General features: G+C 42.7%; 1 protein-coding gene across 4 annotated transcripts in view; it reads right to left on the minus strand.

The window, feature by feature from the left end:
• FRY (FRY microtubule binding protein) overlaps window positions 1-14,271 on the minus strand; it is a 447,808-nt gene that overhangs the window by 280,987 nt on the left and 152,550 nt on the right. For 3 of the 4 annotated variants that reach the window (XM_090027939.1, XM_090027923.1, XM_090027916.1), the window contains one exon: window positions 3,640-3,839. In XM_090027939.1, coding sequence (XP_089884065.1) covers window positions 3,640-3,759 — 120 coding nt within the window. In that variant the 5' untranslated portion in view covers window positions 3,760-3,839. Of the gene's footprint in view, window positions 1-3,639; window positions 3,840-11,125; window positions 11,396-14,271 lie in introns of those variants that run through there. The other variant, XM_090027928.1, reaches the window with a different exon arrangement.

The raw sequence follows: 14,271 nt of genomic DNA on the forward strand, positions 1-14,271 counted from the left end.
GAGTTGCAGCCTTACCATGCTGACTGGCTGCGATGATGCCGGGAACAAGAACGTCCTAAAGGGAGGTAGGCTTGAGAGCCTGGTGAGGGGCTTGGAGTTTATGTTTGGAGCACGGAGACTCTGTGTGGTTTATGTTACAGCCGGGTGGCTTGAGTTTTGGTTACAGTTCACTGGAGGACCGGGTGAGGCTGTAGGGGAGTGAGGAGGCCTTGGCGGGGCTCCCCAACAGCTTGGGGGTTCCAGGTGCCCAGTAGGGGCACAGTGCCAGCTGGGCAGTATTGTCTGTGCCGGAGAGGCACTGTATTGCGCTGGGGAGGCGCGGTGTGCGGGGTTACAGACCCCAGCCCATAAGGGCGGTGTTCTGCCCAGTGGGGCAACCGGACCCAAAGAAGGGTCAAGGGGACAGGCACGGCAGCGGTCACCTGTGCCCCCAGCGTGCGGAGCGCGGTAGCAGCCCTTGAGAGGGCAAGGCCCCAGATCGGGGTAGAGAGGGAGCGCGGTATTGGCCCCAGAGACAGCAAGGCCCCAGAGCAGGGCGGAGAGAGAGCACAAGGAGCACGGTATCGGCCCCAGAGGGGGCAAGGCCCAGTACAGGGCGGCAGTATCAGGCCGGACCCAAGGGCGCCGGTAACAGGGCGGCAGTATCGGGCCAGACCCAAGGGCGCCGGTAACAGGGCGGCAGTATCGGGCCAGACCCAAGGGCGCCGGTAACAGGGCGGCAGTATCGAGCCGGACCCAAGGGCGCCGGTAACAGGGCGGCAGTATCGAGCCGGACCCAAGGGCGCCGGTAACAGGGCGGCAGTATCGAGCCGGACCCAAGGGCGCCGGTACAGGGCGGCAGCTTCGAGCCAGGCCCAAAGGGCGCCGGTAACAGGGCGGCAGCATTGGGCCGGACCCAAGGGCGCCGGTAACAGGGCGGCAGTATCGGGCCGGACCCAAGGGTGCCGATAACAGGGTGGCAGACGGGCGAGGAGCCCAGGGTGCCTGACAAGGAGAGAGAGCACCAGAGGGGCGAGGGACTGCACAACGTCCCACGGAACAGCAGTGAGGCTTGGGGCGTGCTAAAGGGGAGGTTTGGAGGCACGCATACCCCTTAAGGGAGGGGCGCACCGAGGCACCCTATTTGGAGTAGGGGCATGAACACGCATACCGTTCACTTGGGGAATAAAGGCAGCCTCCCATTTAACCATTTAAGATCAAAGTTGTGGCGGGCAAGAAACCGAGGGTGCTGAGTACAGCCTGTAGTGACGGTAGGGGGGCGCTAGGGAGTTCACGGCTGCTCCTAGGCCCCACTCCCTCACAGGTTTATTCACATAGAGCTAATGTTTTATTCCTTTGAGTATCAATGCACTGAATTGATACCTGGAATAAAGGTAAAGTCTAAAAACTCTTCAGAATATAATATGTATTATTATATTGTATTTTATTGCATATAACACCCAATTTTTTTCCTGCAAAACAGGTGGAAATTGTAGTGCTCTAGGGCTCTGCAAAATTTCACTGACTGTTTTGTCTCGATGTTGTTTTGATTCATTTCAAGCTTGAGATAGCAAAATCGAAATGAATCAAAAGGCCCCAGTGCCAGTGAGGGTGCTCCTTAACACACACAAAGTCACACATGTCATGAGTTTTGCCTGTCAGCAGCTTGAGGTGCAGTTTCCCAGAAAACCCTGCACTTATTTCCTAGAAACCTGACAGGCTTTGTGACCTCAGCAGGAGCTAGGTTCCCTGCTGTTTTCATTCGAATCAGGCAAGACATGACAAAGTTTTAGGCAGTTCCGTGATTCCCCATTATAGCCTATGGCAAAACATTGAAACATGTCAAAACAGTGAAACAATTTCGACAAAATGAAATGGAACAGTGAAAGGTTTTGATCGCATCATTGTTTTCGTCAAACCAGTTCTGATGGCATTGAGTAATAAAGCCAATTGATTCTGTGTAATCTTTATGGATGGTCTAGTTTTCTTAGAGCTTGCCAATCTTCCTCAACACAAGTGTTATCATTTTCAATCCTAAAATTGTCAACTTGCCATTAAGAAGTAATCAATGTATAGTAATCAAAGGTTAGTACGTGGCTTCTTGTGGGATGAAATTTTTTCATACTAATTTGTGTTCAAGGAATGTAAACATATATTGTATCACAATGAAATAAGTGGAACAGGTTTTAGTAAAAGCCAGTGGTGTCTCTTGTGTTGGCAGCCAAATTTTCCTGATCCTTTGTCATATTAAACTTCCTCAGGGAGCTTCAAAGTGATAACCAAGTTCTTAAATAACAATGTACCTTAAATACAGTAAAAGCTCTGTTATCCAGCATGCCCCACAAATGGGGAATGCCAGATAACAAAATACGCCCGTTAATGGAGCGGCTCAGGCTGCTGCTTCTCTCGCTGCATCTGGGGCAACCCGCCACCCCTCCTGCAGGCCCCATAGGACAGGAAGGCAGGCCCCACACAATCTGTTATGCCCCCGGGCCGTGGGGGCTTGGCAATGTAGATCGCTTTGCCCTGGGCTGTGGGGGCTCAGAGAAACCGAAAGGGCCATGGTGGGCACTTCCAGCTTCACTTTATCTTACAAGCCAGCATGTCGGTTAATTGAGCATACCGGCTTGTAGGATGCCAGTTAACAGAACTTTTACTGTACTATAAGATAAACAGAGAATTTCCATACAACTTTGGAAGTCATCTGGCTTTCTCATACATTTAAACAATGACATCTTATTCTATTCTCATCTTTACTTCCTAGTGGCCGTATCTACATGAGATGCTGACTCTGCAGTAGCTTGTTACTACTTCACAGTAGCATCACGTGGCATGAAGCAGGACACAACATTACTGAGTAGTAGTAATGAGCTATTGTGTAGGCTGCATCACCTAAAAGCCATTTGGCAACACAACTGTGCAGTATTTGGTTACTGCGCAGTTATTTAGTACTTGTCTGTACAAGTACTAAATGACTTCACAGTAACAACTGCACAGTCAGTGTCTCATGTAGATGTGGCCAGTAGGAAGAACTTGAACCAAAGAAATTAAATGCAATTATCAGTTTATGCAGCCAACCCCCCTGCCACTGATAATGTGATATTCGTTGTCTTTACTAGTCTGAATCCAGTAAAAAAACGCTAAAATAAATAAAGTTAAAAACTTTAATTTTCCTACTGAATTCTCCAGTTGCAACAAAGAGGTTGCAAGATGAATAATTAATGTCTATCAATATGATAATATTTAAAAAGCCCTCAGAAAATCTACCCAACACCAGAACTAATGCCACCACATCATCCATCTGATGAATCACACTGTACTAAAGGTCATGAAATGTTTAATGGACAAAAATAGAAGGAAAGGAGACAACAGGTTCCCAAACTGAAACCTATCACCAAAAATGATCTATCACCAGGACCCTGCCATTTAAACCTGGGGGGGAAGGAGGGGGGCATTAGTTCAGAACATCACAACTGCTGCTTCTAAAAGAGGGAAAGGCAGTTTCTTCAGTAGCTAGGACTCAAAACATTTAGGACTTCCTAGGTCAAACAAAATCTATAGTTACAGAGTGGTCAGATCATAACATGTTGGGAATTTATAGCTTGAAGGGTAAAAAATTTCAGCACAAACTTGATTAAATAGTAATTTCCTCTTACTCACAAGGGGCTCTGCCATGATGATGCGAATCTTCCGCTCAGCCTGTGTTGTAAAGTTAACAAACAAGCTCTTCAGGACATATTCGCCTGGTTTACTGTCTGGGTCAACATTGATGGGCAACATGGCTGGAGGTCCCTTTTCCCTTTGTGTGCCAGAAACAGGTGGAACTGTTGGTTTGATGTATCCGTTACCAACTGGAGGAGCTGAAATGGATAAGAAACAAATTCATTTTCACAAATCCTATATCCCTTGATTTTTTTCTCAACAGTGTTGTAACACAGTGGTTCTAGACCTTTTTTATACCAGGACCCATTTGTAAACTTTGATGGCCAATTCTGACCCAGTACCCCTCACTCCTGACCCACTCCCTCCCAGGCCCCAGGCCCTCAGCGTGTGGGCCAGGAGGTGGGTATGTGGGGCAGGGAGGGCCCCCAAGCAGCCTCTTGCAGGCTGGAACTCTGACACTCTGATCACTGAAAACTATAAAACTATATATTAAGGAAATTAGTTATATAAACTGAGCAGGGTTATATTAGTCTTGTGGTTTTTGGTGGTTCCAAACCTGTATATTAGTTTTGGGATTCCTAAACTGTATGATCTGGATTATTATATGGAACCAGAGATGAAATCTATTATCTTGTGGTTGGGTAGAGCCAAGTCTGCATGTTCTGCCCTATACTGTCTTTGGCATGGTGAGGCTTGCTATCATTCAGGACTTTTACTGACACTCAGCTCTCTTATCCCATGCAGGATTTCTATAGTTCAGTTGTTAATTGTTCATTTTATTCTTTATTGTTATCTGAAAGGCTTGGCTCTCATAGCTGCCAAGAGCATAGCTTTTTAGTTAAGAATGTAAAATAGAAGGCCTGATTCTCTTTTCACTGATTCTGATGCAACTCAGGAATAAATCCACTGAAGCCAATGGAGCTTTGCCAGTGTAAACCCTACAGAAAAAAACCTCAGACCCAAAATATTTTCTCTTGCCATCAGAAAAATCTAGTATTGTATCAGTTCACCTGAGAACAAAAACATGATGTTGTATTAGCATTATTTACCAACCCATAATAAGCAAGACAATATGCACTGCATTCAGCTCTGCTCCTGTTTCTTATGACAAAGCAGAACTGAAATAAAAACAAATGCTCATACTTGCCTCTCTAGGCATGGAATTCCTAAATTACAGTTCCCAGGCCCTGAGCTGGAAGTGGCATAACTTTTATTGACAAAAAGCGACACATTTGATTTTGTAGGATGCTGCTGGCTGCATTTTCTAACCATTCATTTCACCAGCTGGGCTAAAAAGTAATGCTAATCAGCAACACTGGAAGAAGTTCAGCTGCCTTTCCTCCTGTAATTCAGATGCCATAACACCTATGAGCAAATGTGTAGGTGGTGCAGAGAGATTTTAAATAAAATATCAAGTGACAGAAAATGTGCAAGGCTGATAATGTTTCTCAGTCTTGCTGCATTCTAAAGAGAAGTTTCTAAAAAAATACATGCCTGCCTTTTGTGTTTACTTTGTCAGGCTCCAAAAAAAAGACAGAAAGAAAAGAAGAGAGGAGTTCATATGTGTACTTTTCAGATAACCAGTGATGTGTACTGCACATCTAAGATTAGAATTTGGCCTCCAGCATTATATAGCATATGGTCTTCTGGGATAAATTTGCATTATTTCTCCTGAAATAACTTTTAAATATTAACCAATTGAATTTATCAGAAGAACAAATGAGATTTGATATGCTTCCAATGCATTTTAACATCTTATTTCTGCAAGGTTCTTATCACCCTTAACCCTCAATGACTTCAGTAGCATATGACTTGGCAGAATTAGGCACAAAATTCTTACAATGAAGTATATAGAAATGTACTGCAGAGCAGGAAACAGTCTTTCTTTAAATATTTGATTTTGGAAAAGACCGTTACAGGATATAAACATTAAAAAAGTAAATTCCCTGTTTTGTATATGTCAGAACAGCTGTTGCACTTAAGGGGATGTCACCCATTCAATTCATATTGCACTCCACTAAGAATGAGTCCCTTAATCAACAAGATATGAGATCATACTCTAACACAGCAATCACTGATTCTTTTTTCATCCAGTTTTCATTCTCATTAAACTTAATTTGATTGCTTAGTGTTCCATTATAATAACTGAGCTATGCTGGGAACATGATATCGTCCTTATAACAAATCATACCTAGACCTCTTTTACATTGATATTCTTCAAGACTAAAAGGAGGTGCACATCATATAGTTCAGTTATTCTAAACTACAACAAACCTCAAGTTCATGAAAAAGTAAACAAATGGTCATAAAAATATAAACACAATCCCTCTCCTGTCATCATTTAGGACTAAGCAAAGAATAAAGAATAATGAGATACAAAGAAATATAGACTATGAAGTCTATCAGAGCTAGATCTGAAAAAAAGAACCTCGGTACCTAATGTACCAATTGAACGCAGCCCTCTAAATCCTGCTTAAGTGAGTGATTTTACAAAACCTATTTAGGCCCACCAATTTCTGCTACTGTACCTGGCCAGAGGTGCATCTGTCTTAGTTGAGCTATACATCCAGGGGACTATCTCAGGCCTAAGACAATTTGGGTTTTATAAACTATGCATTCTTGTGCCCAGGTGCCTCAAGGAGCTCTGCTGAGATCATGCCTTATGAAATAACAGGAATTTGTTCGGCAGAAAACAGAGCAACAATAACCACTTTCACTCAAAAACATAGCAAGAACAGAAGTAGATGTTGGTAGCCATCTTTTATCTAGCTGCATACTAGTTGAAGCATTTATTAAGGAGTTGCAAGACCCAGGTCCAATGCTCTCTTCTGCTGAGCAGCTGATGGAGTACAAACCCATATCTTCAGCCTCACAAAGAAGTGCCCTAACCAGCAGGTCAGAGGCGAGCCTGGAATGTAAGTATTTTCTACCCATCTCACTGAAATTGTGCCACTGTGTAGAAAGGAATCCAAGATCATAGTTTCATAGTTTCTAGGATCGGAAGGGACCTGAGCAGATCATCTAGTCCGACCTCCCTGCCATGGCAGGAGAGAGTACTGGGGTCAAACGACCCCAGCAAGGTGTACATCTAACCTCCTCTTAAAGACCCCCAGGGTAGGAGCCAGCACCACTTCTCTTGGAAGATGGTTCCAGATCCTAGCCGCCCTGACCATGAAGTAGCGCCTCCTGATATCTAGCCTAAATCTACCCTCTGCCAGCTTGTGACCATTATTCCTGGTCACTCCTGGCAGTGCTTGGGGGAACAGGGACTCCCCCAATGCCTGCTGGTCCCCTCTGATTGGTTTGTAATAGGCCACTAGATCCCCCTTCAGCCTTCTCTTGTGGAAGCTGAAAAGGTTCAGGTCCCACAGCCTTTCCTCGTAGGGTCTGCCCTGCTGCCCCCTGATCATGTGAGTGGCCCTCCTCTGGACCCTCTCCGTGTTGTCCACATCCCTCTTGAAGTGCGGCACCCAGAACTGGACGCAGTACTCCAGCTGCGGCCTGACCAGTGTCGCATAGAGGGGGAGGATCAACTCCTTGGGCCTGCTCGAGATGCATCTGTGGATGCATGACAAGGTATGGTTGGCCTTCCTGACTTCATCGCCACGCTGCCGGCCCATGTTCATCTTGGCATCAGTGATGACTCCAAGATCCTTTTCTGCCTCTGTACTGACGAGAAGGGAGTTTCCCAGCCTGGCGGTATGGTGCCGGTTGTTCCTCCCCAGGTGCATCACTCTGCACTTGTCAGTGTTGAATCCCATCCTATTCTCATCCGCCCACCCCTGTAACCTATCTAGGTCTGATCGCAGCCTGTTCCTCCCTTCTAGCATGCCCACATCCCCCCACATCTTAGTGGCATCAGCAAATTTGAACAGGGTGCTTTTTACCCCTTCGTCCAAGTCACTGATGAAGATGTTGAACAGTGCGAGCCTGAGAACCGAGCTCTGCGGAACCCCACTGCCCACATCCCTCCAAGTCGAAAATAACCCATCCACCACCACCCTCTAGGTGCGGCCCTCCAGCTAGTTGGTGACCCATTTGACTGTGTAGGTGTTGACACCACAGTCCCCCAGTTTCTTAATGAGAACGGGGTGAGAGACAGTGTCGAAGGCCGTCTGAAAGTCCAGGAAGACTATGTCCACTGCTACCCCTGCATCTAAGAATTTGGTGATCTGGTCATAGAAGGCCACCAGGTTGGTCTGACAGGACCTGCCACTAATGAACCCGTCTTGATTGCCCCTAAGCATATCTCCTCTGCTGGCCCCTCGTGGATATGCGCCAGAATAATTTTCTCAAACACTTGCCCAGGATTGAGGTAAGACTAACTGGTCTATAGGTTTCCAGGTCCTCCTTCCTCCCCTTTTTCGAAGATGGGAACCACATTGGCCCTCTTCCAGTCCTCTGGCACCACACCAGAGCACCACGAGTGCTTGTAAAGCTGTGCCAGGGGTCCCGCAATGACCTCAGCCAATTCCCCCAGTACTCTAGGCTGGAGATCATCCGGACCAGCTGATTTGAATACATCCAGTCCTTCCAGAAGTTCCCTAACTAGTTCCTCACTAACTAGGTGTGCCACCCCTGGGTCTAAGGGGGGCCCAGAGGGGGGTGACTGTTCTGGTCTCTGCTCAGGAAAATGGAGGCAAAGAAATCATTAAATATGTTGGCTTTGTCGTCTGGTGTGACGACCAAATTTCCTAGAGTGTCCTGCAGGGGCCCCACATTACCCGGAACCTTCTTTTTGCCCCTTATGTATTTAAAAAAGGGCCTCTTGTTGTCTTTGATCTGGGAAATCAGTCCCAGTTCCATCTCCACCTTGGCCTTCCTGACTGCCCCCCTACATCCCCAAGCAACCACAGTATAATCCTCTTTGATGATGGCCCCTGCCTTCCATTGGGTGTACGCCTCCTTTTTAGCTAGGAGACATTCCCGGATGCTTTTGGGGAGCCATGGGGGCTTTTGCACCCTTCTGCCCCCTTTGATCCGTGTTGGGATTACTTCCCTTTGGGCTTGGAGGATCATCTCCTTAAGAAGTGACCACTCTTCTTGGACACCTGGCTCCCCTCCCCTCCAGGACCTCAGTGCTTCCCCGACTATTCTTCTTAGCTTATTGAAGTCTGCCCTCCTGAAATCTAGGGCTGCTGCCTTGCTGTAGGGCTTTGCCACCTTGCGCTGGATGGTGAATTCCAGCAGGCAATGATCAGTGTCACCCAGGTGGTTGAGCATTCTCACCAGGTCATCACCGGTGGCCAGCACCAGGTCCAACAAAGTGTCTCCCCTGGTGGGGGTGTGCACCTCCTGGGTTAGATGGAGGTCCTGCATTCTGGCTAGGAATCTATGTGAGTGGTCAGACCTAGCTGACTGCTCTTCCCAGCAGATATCTGGAAAGTTCAGGTCCTCCATGATGACCACGTCCTTTGACCTAACTACCTCCATGAGCTGACTTAAGAATTCCTGGTTTAACTTAAGAATTCCTGGTCTTAAGTTAGCCAGAGAGAAAGTAAGGAAGCATGGATATAATTATGCAGCTGAGTGATGAGGAGGTAGGACATCTGGGCTCTACTTCCAGTTCCCAGGGCTTCTTATATGTTTTGCATTAAAGAGACATTTGATAAAATGCATGGAGCCAAGAGCTCCCATTTCCTGGGCAAGTGCTATAGCTAGCAGTCTATTATACTAATTCTCTACCAGGATGCTGCAGCACTTTGGGTTGCCATGAGAACCTTTTAAAGGTGCCATACAATATTAACACTATTAGGTATTCAAACACCAATGTATAACCTTCATTCAACACCTCCCCCCATGTGTATGCATTATGATACAGTCTATAATTACATGATCACATACTATTCCATTAAGAATACACATATAAGAATACAATATACATATAAGCACATCGTAGAAAATCCAACAAGGAACCTGATAATTCTGCGGAAGCATGAATGTAAGTAGTTAACAGTGCAGAAGAACACATTTAATAGAGATAAAACAAAATACTGTCTAGTTGCTCATTCTGTGAGCACCTTCCATATTGTGCCCTAATGAGTGAGCATGTATCTACAGACTATACCGTAATACATAAATGTAAGGGGGAGCAAATTAAAGTTGTGTGGGCAACCCTAATTCTGGCATTTCATAGAGTTTATGGCCAGAAGAGATCAATCCATTCTGACTTTTATATCAAAGGCCATTATTTTTCTTCCAGATACTTTATATTAAAGCTCAAAGACTTAAGCTGGAACAAAATGTTTCAGTCTTTAGAAGGCTAACATCATTGCCCTGGGCAGAGAATTGGAGAGACTAAGGAGCCAACAATGCTTGATGGAACTGATGGCACAGGCAATATAAATAACATGTATTGTATATTGTATGCAGGCGTGTAGGTTGTAGCTGAAGAGCACACACCAACTGCTGAAACTTCCTCAGTCTGACAAAGGGTTTTTGAACCCAAAAGCTTGCTTAAAAATTGTTTCCAACTGTGTAAGTTGGTCTAACAAAAGATATCCAGTTCACCCAAAGAACCTTGTCTGCCCTTGTATATTGTATGGTATTGTATATTGTACTGAGTATATTGTATTGCATAGACAATCTAAATATATTTAGATGGTCTACACTATCAGTTTCAGAAATAAGAGTGAGTGCTTGCAAAGATTTTCAGAAGGTAGGTGCTTTATATACGTGTGTAAAAATAGATATATAAATAAATATATATTGCCGTCTGAAAATCTGTGCAAGCACTTACTTGTATTGGGGCAATCTCAAAATCTGTCTAAGGCTCTGAGCACAATTCTGCTCCAGTTTTGTTTGAAACCATTTAATTTAGCAAACAGTGTTTACTGACATCTTGAGTTGTTTCTAAAGTTTTGCTATTCCTACAACAAGATGTACTTACGAACACTAATCCTTCCCTATCAGACCAATTAGAACGGCACTGCATTTTCTTTAAGTTAAAACCTTTGTAGAACTTTGTATTGCAACTTCCAGTAATATAGAAGTTGCAACATGATATCTGCAAAACCTTATAATTCCATGTTATTACTGTAAGGTGGATGTCTTTGTTAATACATCTGCTATGTTAACACTACAAAATCATTTCAGGTGAGAAATCATCTGCTTTTCTGATGTGATAAATAATTACTTACAGTAAGAGTTACTGAAAATAACAGTAGTTTTAATACATATCTAGGCATTAATATAATAATCAGGGACTATCATGCTATTTTTGCATTATTTTGGTAGATTCCCCATGCCAAGATCAAGCAAAAATTAGAAACATGCATGTTATGCATACAATAAAATTTTGCATCACTGTACAAAGTCAAAAGACTTCAGGGTACAACTTCAGCAAAAGACTGTTAGTGATCTTTCATTATCCTCATCTAGAAATTGACTCTATTATAGTCTTTATAAATGTTAAATTCAAAATCTAACAAAAACAGAGTAATGAGACATAAAAACATCTGGAGTATGTGTTTAGTATACCTACCGAGCTCCTTTACGAAGCTGATCACACTGGATTTTCTCCAACAGGCTACTTTAATCTCCATGAGCCTGATAATACCTGAAAAGTTCCAATCCTTAAAATTGTTTTCTTACTAAAATTGAGAAGGCAAGTAGTTGTTTCATGATCCTGTTCACACCGTCACTGTAACTTTTTCAGCATCAAAGCAGCCTTATCTTTTACCCTTTAAAAAAAATATTTAAGTGCTGAAGACCTACAGTATATGTGCTAGAGCAGGCTTCTCAATCACTTCAGGCTTTCCATAACCAAAGGGGTAATTTTTAGCTACAGCATATGATGATGTACAACTTGCAGAGTGGTGCATGTCTATATTTATCCACAAGTACATACTATACTGACAGATTAGTGAAATGACTTCAAGCACTCCAAGAACATGAGACCAGCTAATGCAATTTGGCATAAACAAACCACGCACACCAAATACATGTATTATCATATAGTTCAAGCTGAAGGTAATCAGTAAAGAAATGCAAAGGGGAGAGATAAGGCAGAATGGGTGATAAAGGCTTTGTTTTGTAACTAAGGTCTTTTGGCTGTAAGTGCAAACAGTTTAAATTCCTTGAGACAAAACCAACAAAGTAGCCTTTTCCGGTGCCAAGAGTCAGTGAGAAACCACAAGTCCTTAAAGAAAATTACATAGTGAACATCTGCTAGAGTAAGTCATAGAGAAATGTGTTGTTTTAAAACCATAATTATAACATTAAAAAGAATATACAAATTGTATATATAAACCAAATTGTCAAGAACTTAATTTACAAGTACACACTACAAGTTTTGGTAAATGGAGATGTTTGTTTTTGCCTTTCAAAGGAACATCCCAGACCAGTAAGAGATTGCCAGGAAAGGAGAATAAAATAAAGACAAATCTCTGCTTAAAAACAAAGTGAAAGTCTAACTGATTGGTGTTATCTCAGTCATAGAAACCAGTCAGGAAAATATATTGGTTTTATAGATGCAGAATTAGTATTTTAATAAATGTAAATATAATGTTTCTTCAGGAACAAAATACTTTATTAATACAGTATTATTATTAATACAGTAACAAAAACTCTTTCTTCAGGAACAAAATATTTTATTAATACAGACATACAATTCAGCAACTCAAAAAGGATGCATTATTAAGTAATTAATTGCACTGTACATTAGCATGAAAAAATATATAAAATAAAAGAAATATGATTTTACATTGCTCAATCAATGGTGCTGAAGTCAAATCTTACAGTCTTGCCATTGATCCCAGTGTGGGATGGGATTTTTTTTTCAGTGCATAAAATTCACACTTGGGTTAGCCCAAGGTTTATATACCACACAGGGCCCACTCACGGCAAATTTTAGGGGATAAAGTGGAATTTATAGGGGATACAAACTCTACCCTTTTCCTCTTCAGGGAAGCCTATTCATCTAACATGAACATTTGCCTGCAGATTAAGCTGGCAATTGTTTCACACCCTTCTATGAAACCAAGGCAAGTTTGCAGCAGCAGATTATACTAAATGAAAGCACTGAGTATGTATTTTTTGTTCCTTGCCTGTGGAAATACGAATTTAAAAAGCACTTGCATATCTTATGATCCTTAGGTGAGTGCAGGCCTGATTCACTAAGTGAAAATGCAGTGGGTTTTCCATACTAGAGAACAAAAGTGTTCTCCACAATTCATAGGCTTCTGGGTGATGCATGCACTTTAGAAGTTGTTATATGGCATGCCACCTAACTATTTACATTCCTTGTAATAGATAGCATTATTCCAGTAAATATCGGGGGGGAATTCTGGAGGGAGGGAGGCACTGCATTCATTTCCTCTCCTTACCAACCTCTCAAAAACGTAAGGTTTTGTCTTGTTTGGTGTCCAGCATTTTCTTGACTAGGAAGACTGAATATGGAGCTCCAGAAGCCAGATTCTTGGTTTAGCCACAGAGATCTGCAGAACTCTCTAGGACTGAGCATGCTGCTCGCTGTAATATTTCAACTCAACTTTAAATCGCAGACTAAAACAAAATCTGTGTTAGAACAGTTTTAAAATCTGATTCATAGTACTGTACCATGTTAGATAAATGTTTATGTGGCAAGGTGGTTAGAGCACTAGGTATGAGAAAGTCCTGGTTCTTTCAAGGTGGCTTCCTGCTTCTCCTAAATCAGTTTCTCAGTGCATACAATTAAACCCACTTTATCCAGTGTAATTAGCATGGAGGCTCATACACCTATGGCAAATGGCTTGGGGGTCTTGGGATTGCATATAGATGGTATTGGAACAGAAGCAGTAATGCAAGGAATGTCAGCTACCCTCCCTTTACTTGAGATGTTTGGGTGTGAATTAACAGGTTCAGCTAGCCCACTTGTTGTACAGATGTTGTCCTAAGTGAGATGCTACTGAGCAACTCAAGCAGAGGTGGTTACAAGGACCACTGTATTTCATACTCAAGTAAAATAAATTATTTGGATAAATTAAAACTGAAAAAATATGTTGTCTCATTTCTCAAACTGAGTGAGAACATCTCTGTGATTCATATACAGTATAGAAAACATTTTGTTTTAAAATAAGTTTTTCACATTTTCACTCTTTGATGTTGTTGTGGAATACTGGAAAAAGTTACTTTCAGAATACCTGGCCTGGCTGAAGCCAGGAAGTTGTGGAAACTTCACAAATGAGAGAGTTTTTGTAAGACTTCTAACCTGATGATTTGTTAGATATGCCTTCCATTTCAGACAAGAAGAAGTGAAGAATATTTTGCATTTAGTGTTTGGTGCGTTAGTTGCAGGAGTATTTTGGTCAGCTTGGAAAAGTGCTAGCTACAGATTAAAAAGAACACAGAAGCTATGCTGAAAAATACAAATATTTGCTTTAAACAGATGGGCCCACAAACTTTTCTTCCTTAAATGTCTTTTGGGAAGAATGTACTTTTATTTTTCCCCTCTAAGCATTCAGCAGTGAAGAACAGAAGGCTTTTTGCTGGGATTTAAAAAAAGGTCTTTTTCTGTTTATTGAAGGTCCTGTTTTTCACAAGACAATGAACCCTGGAATCCTGGTCATATTCTAAATTAAAAAGTTACTTTCTATGCATTTAGAACATCCCTTGAACTTTCCGTTAGACATTAATCCCTCTTCAAAACCA

Source organism: Crocodylus siamensis, chromosome 1 (assembly GCF_052110815.1).
Source record: "Crocodylus siamensis isolate JL-2025a chromosome 1, ASM5211081v1, whole genome shotgun sequence".
NCBI classification, from domain to species: domain Eukaryota; kingdom Metazoa; phylum Chordata; order Crocodylia; family Crocodylidae; genus Crocodylus; species Crocodylus siamensis.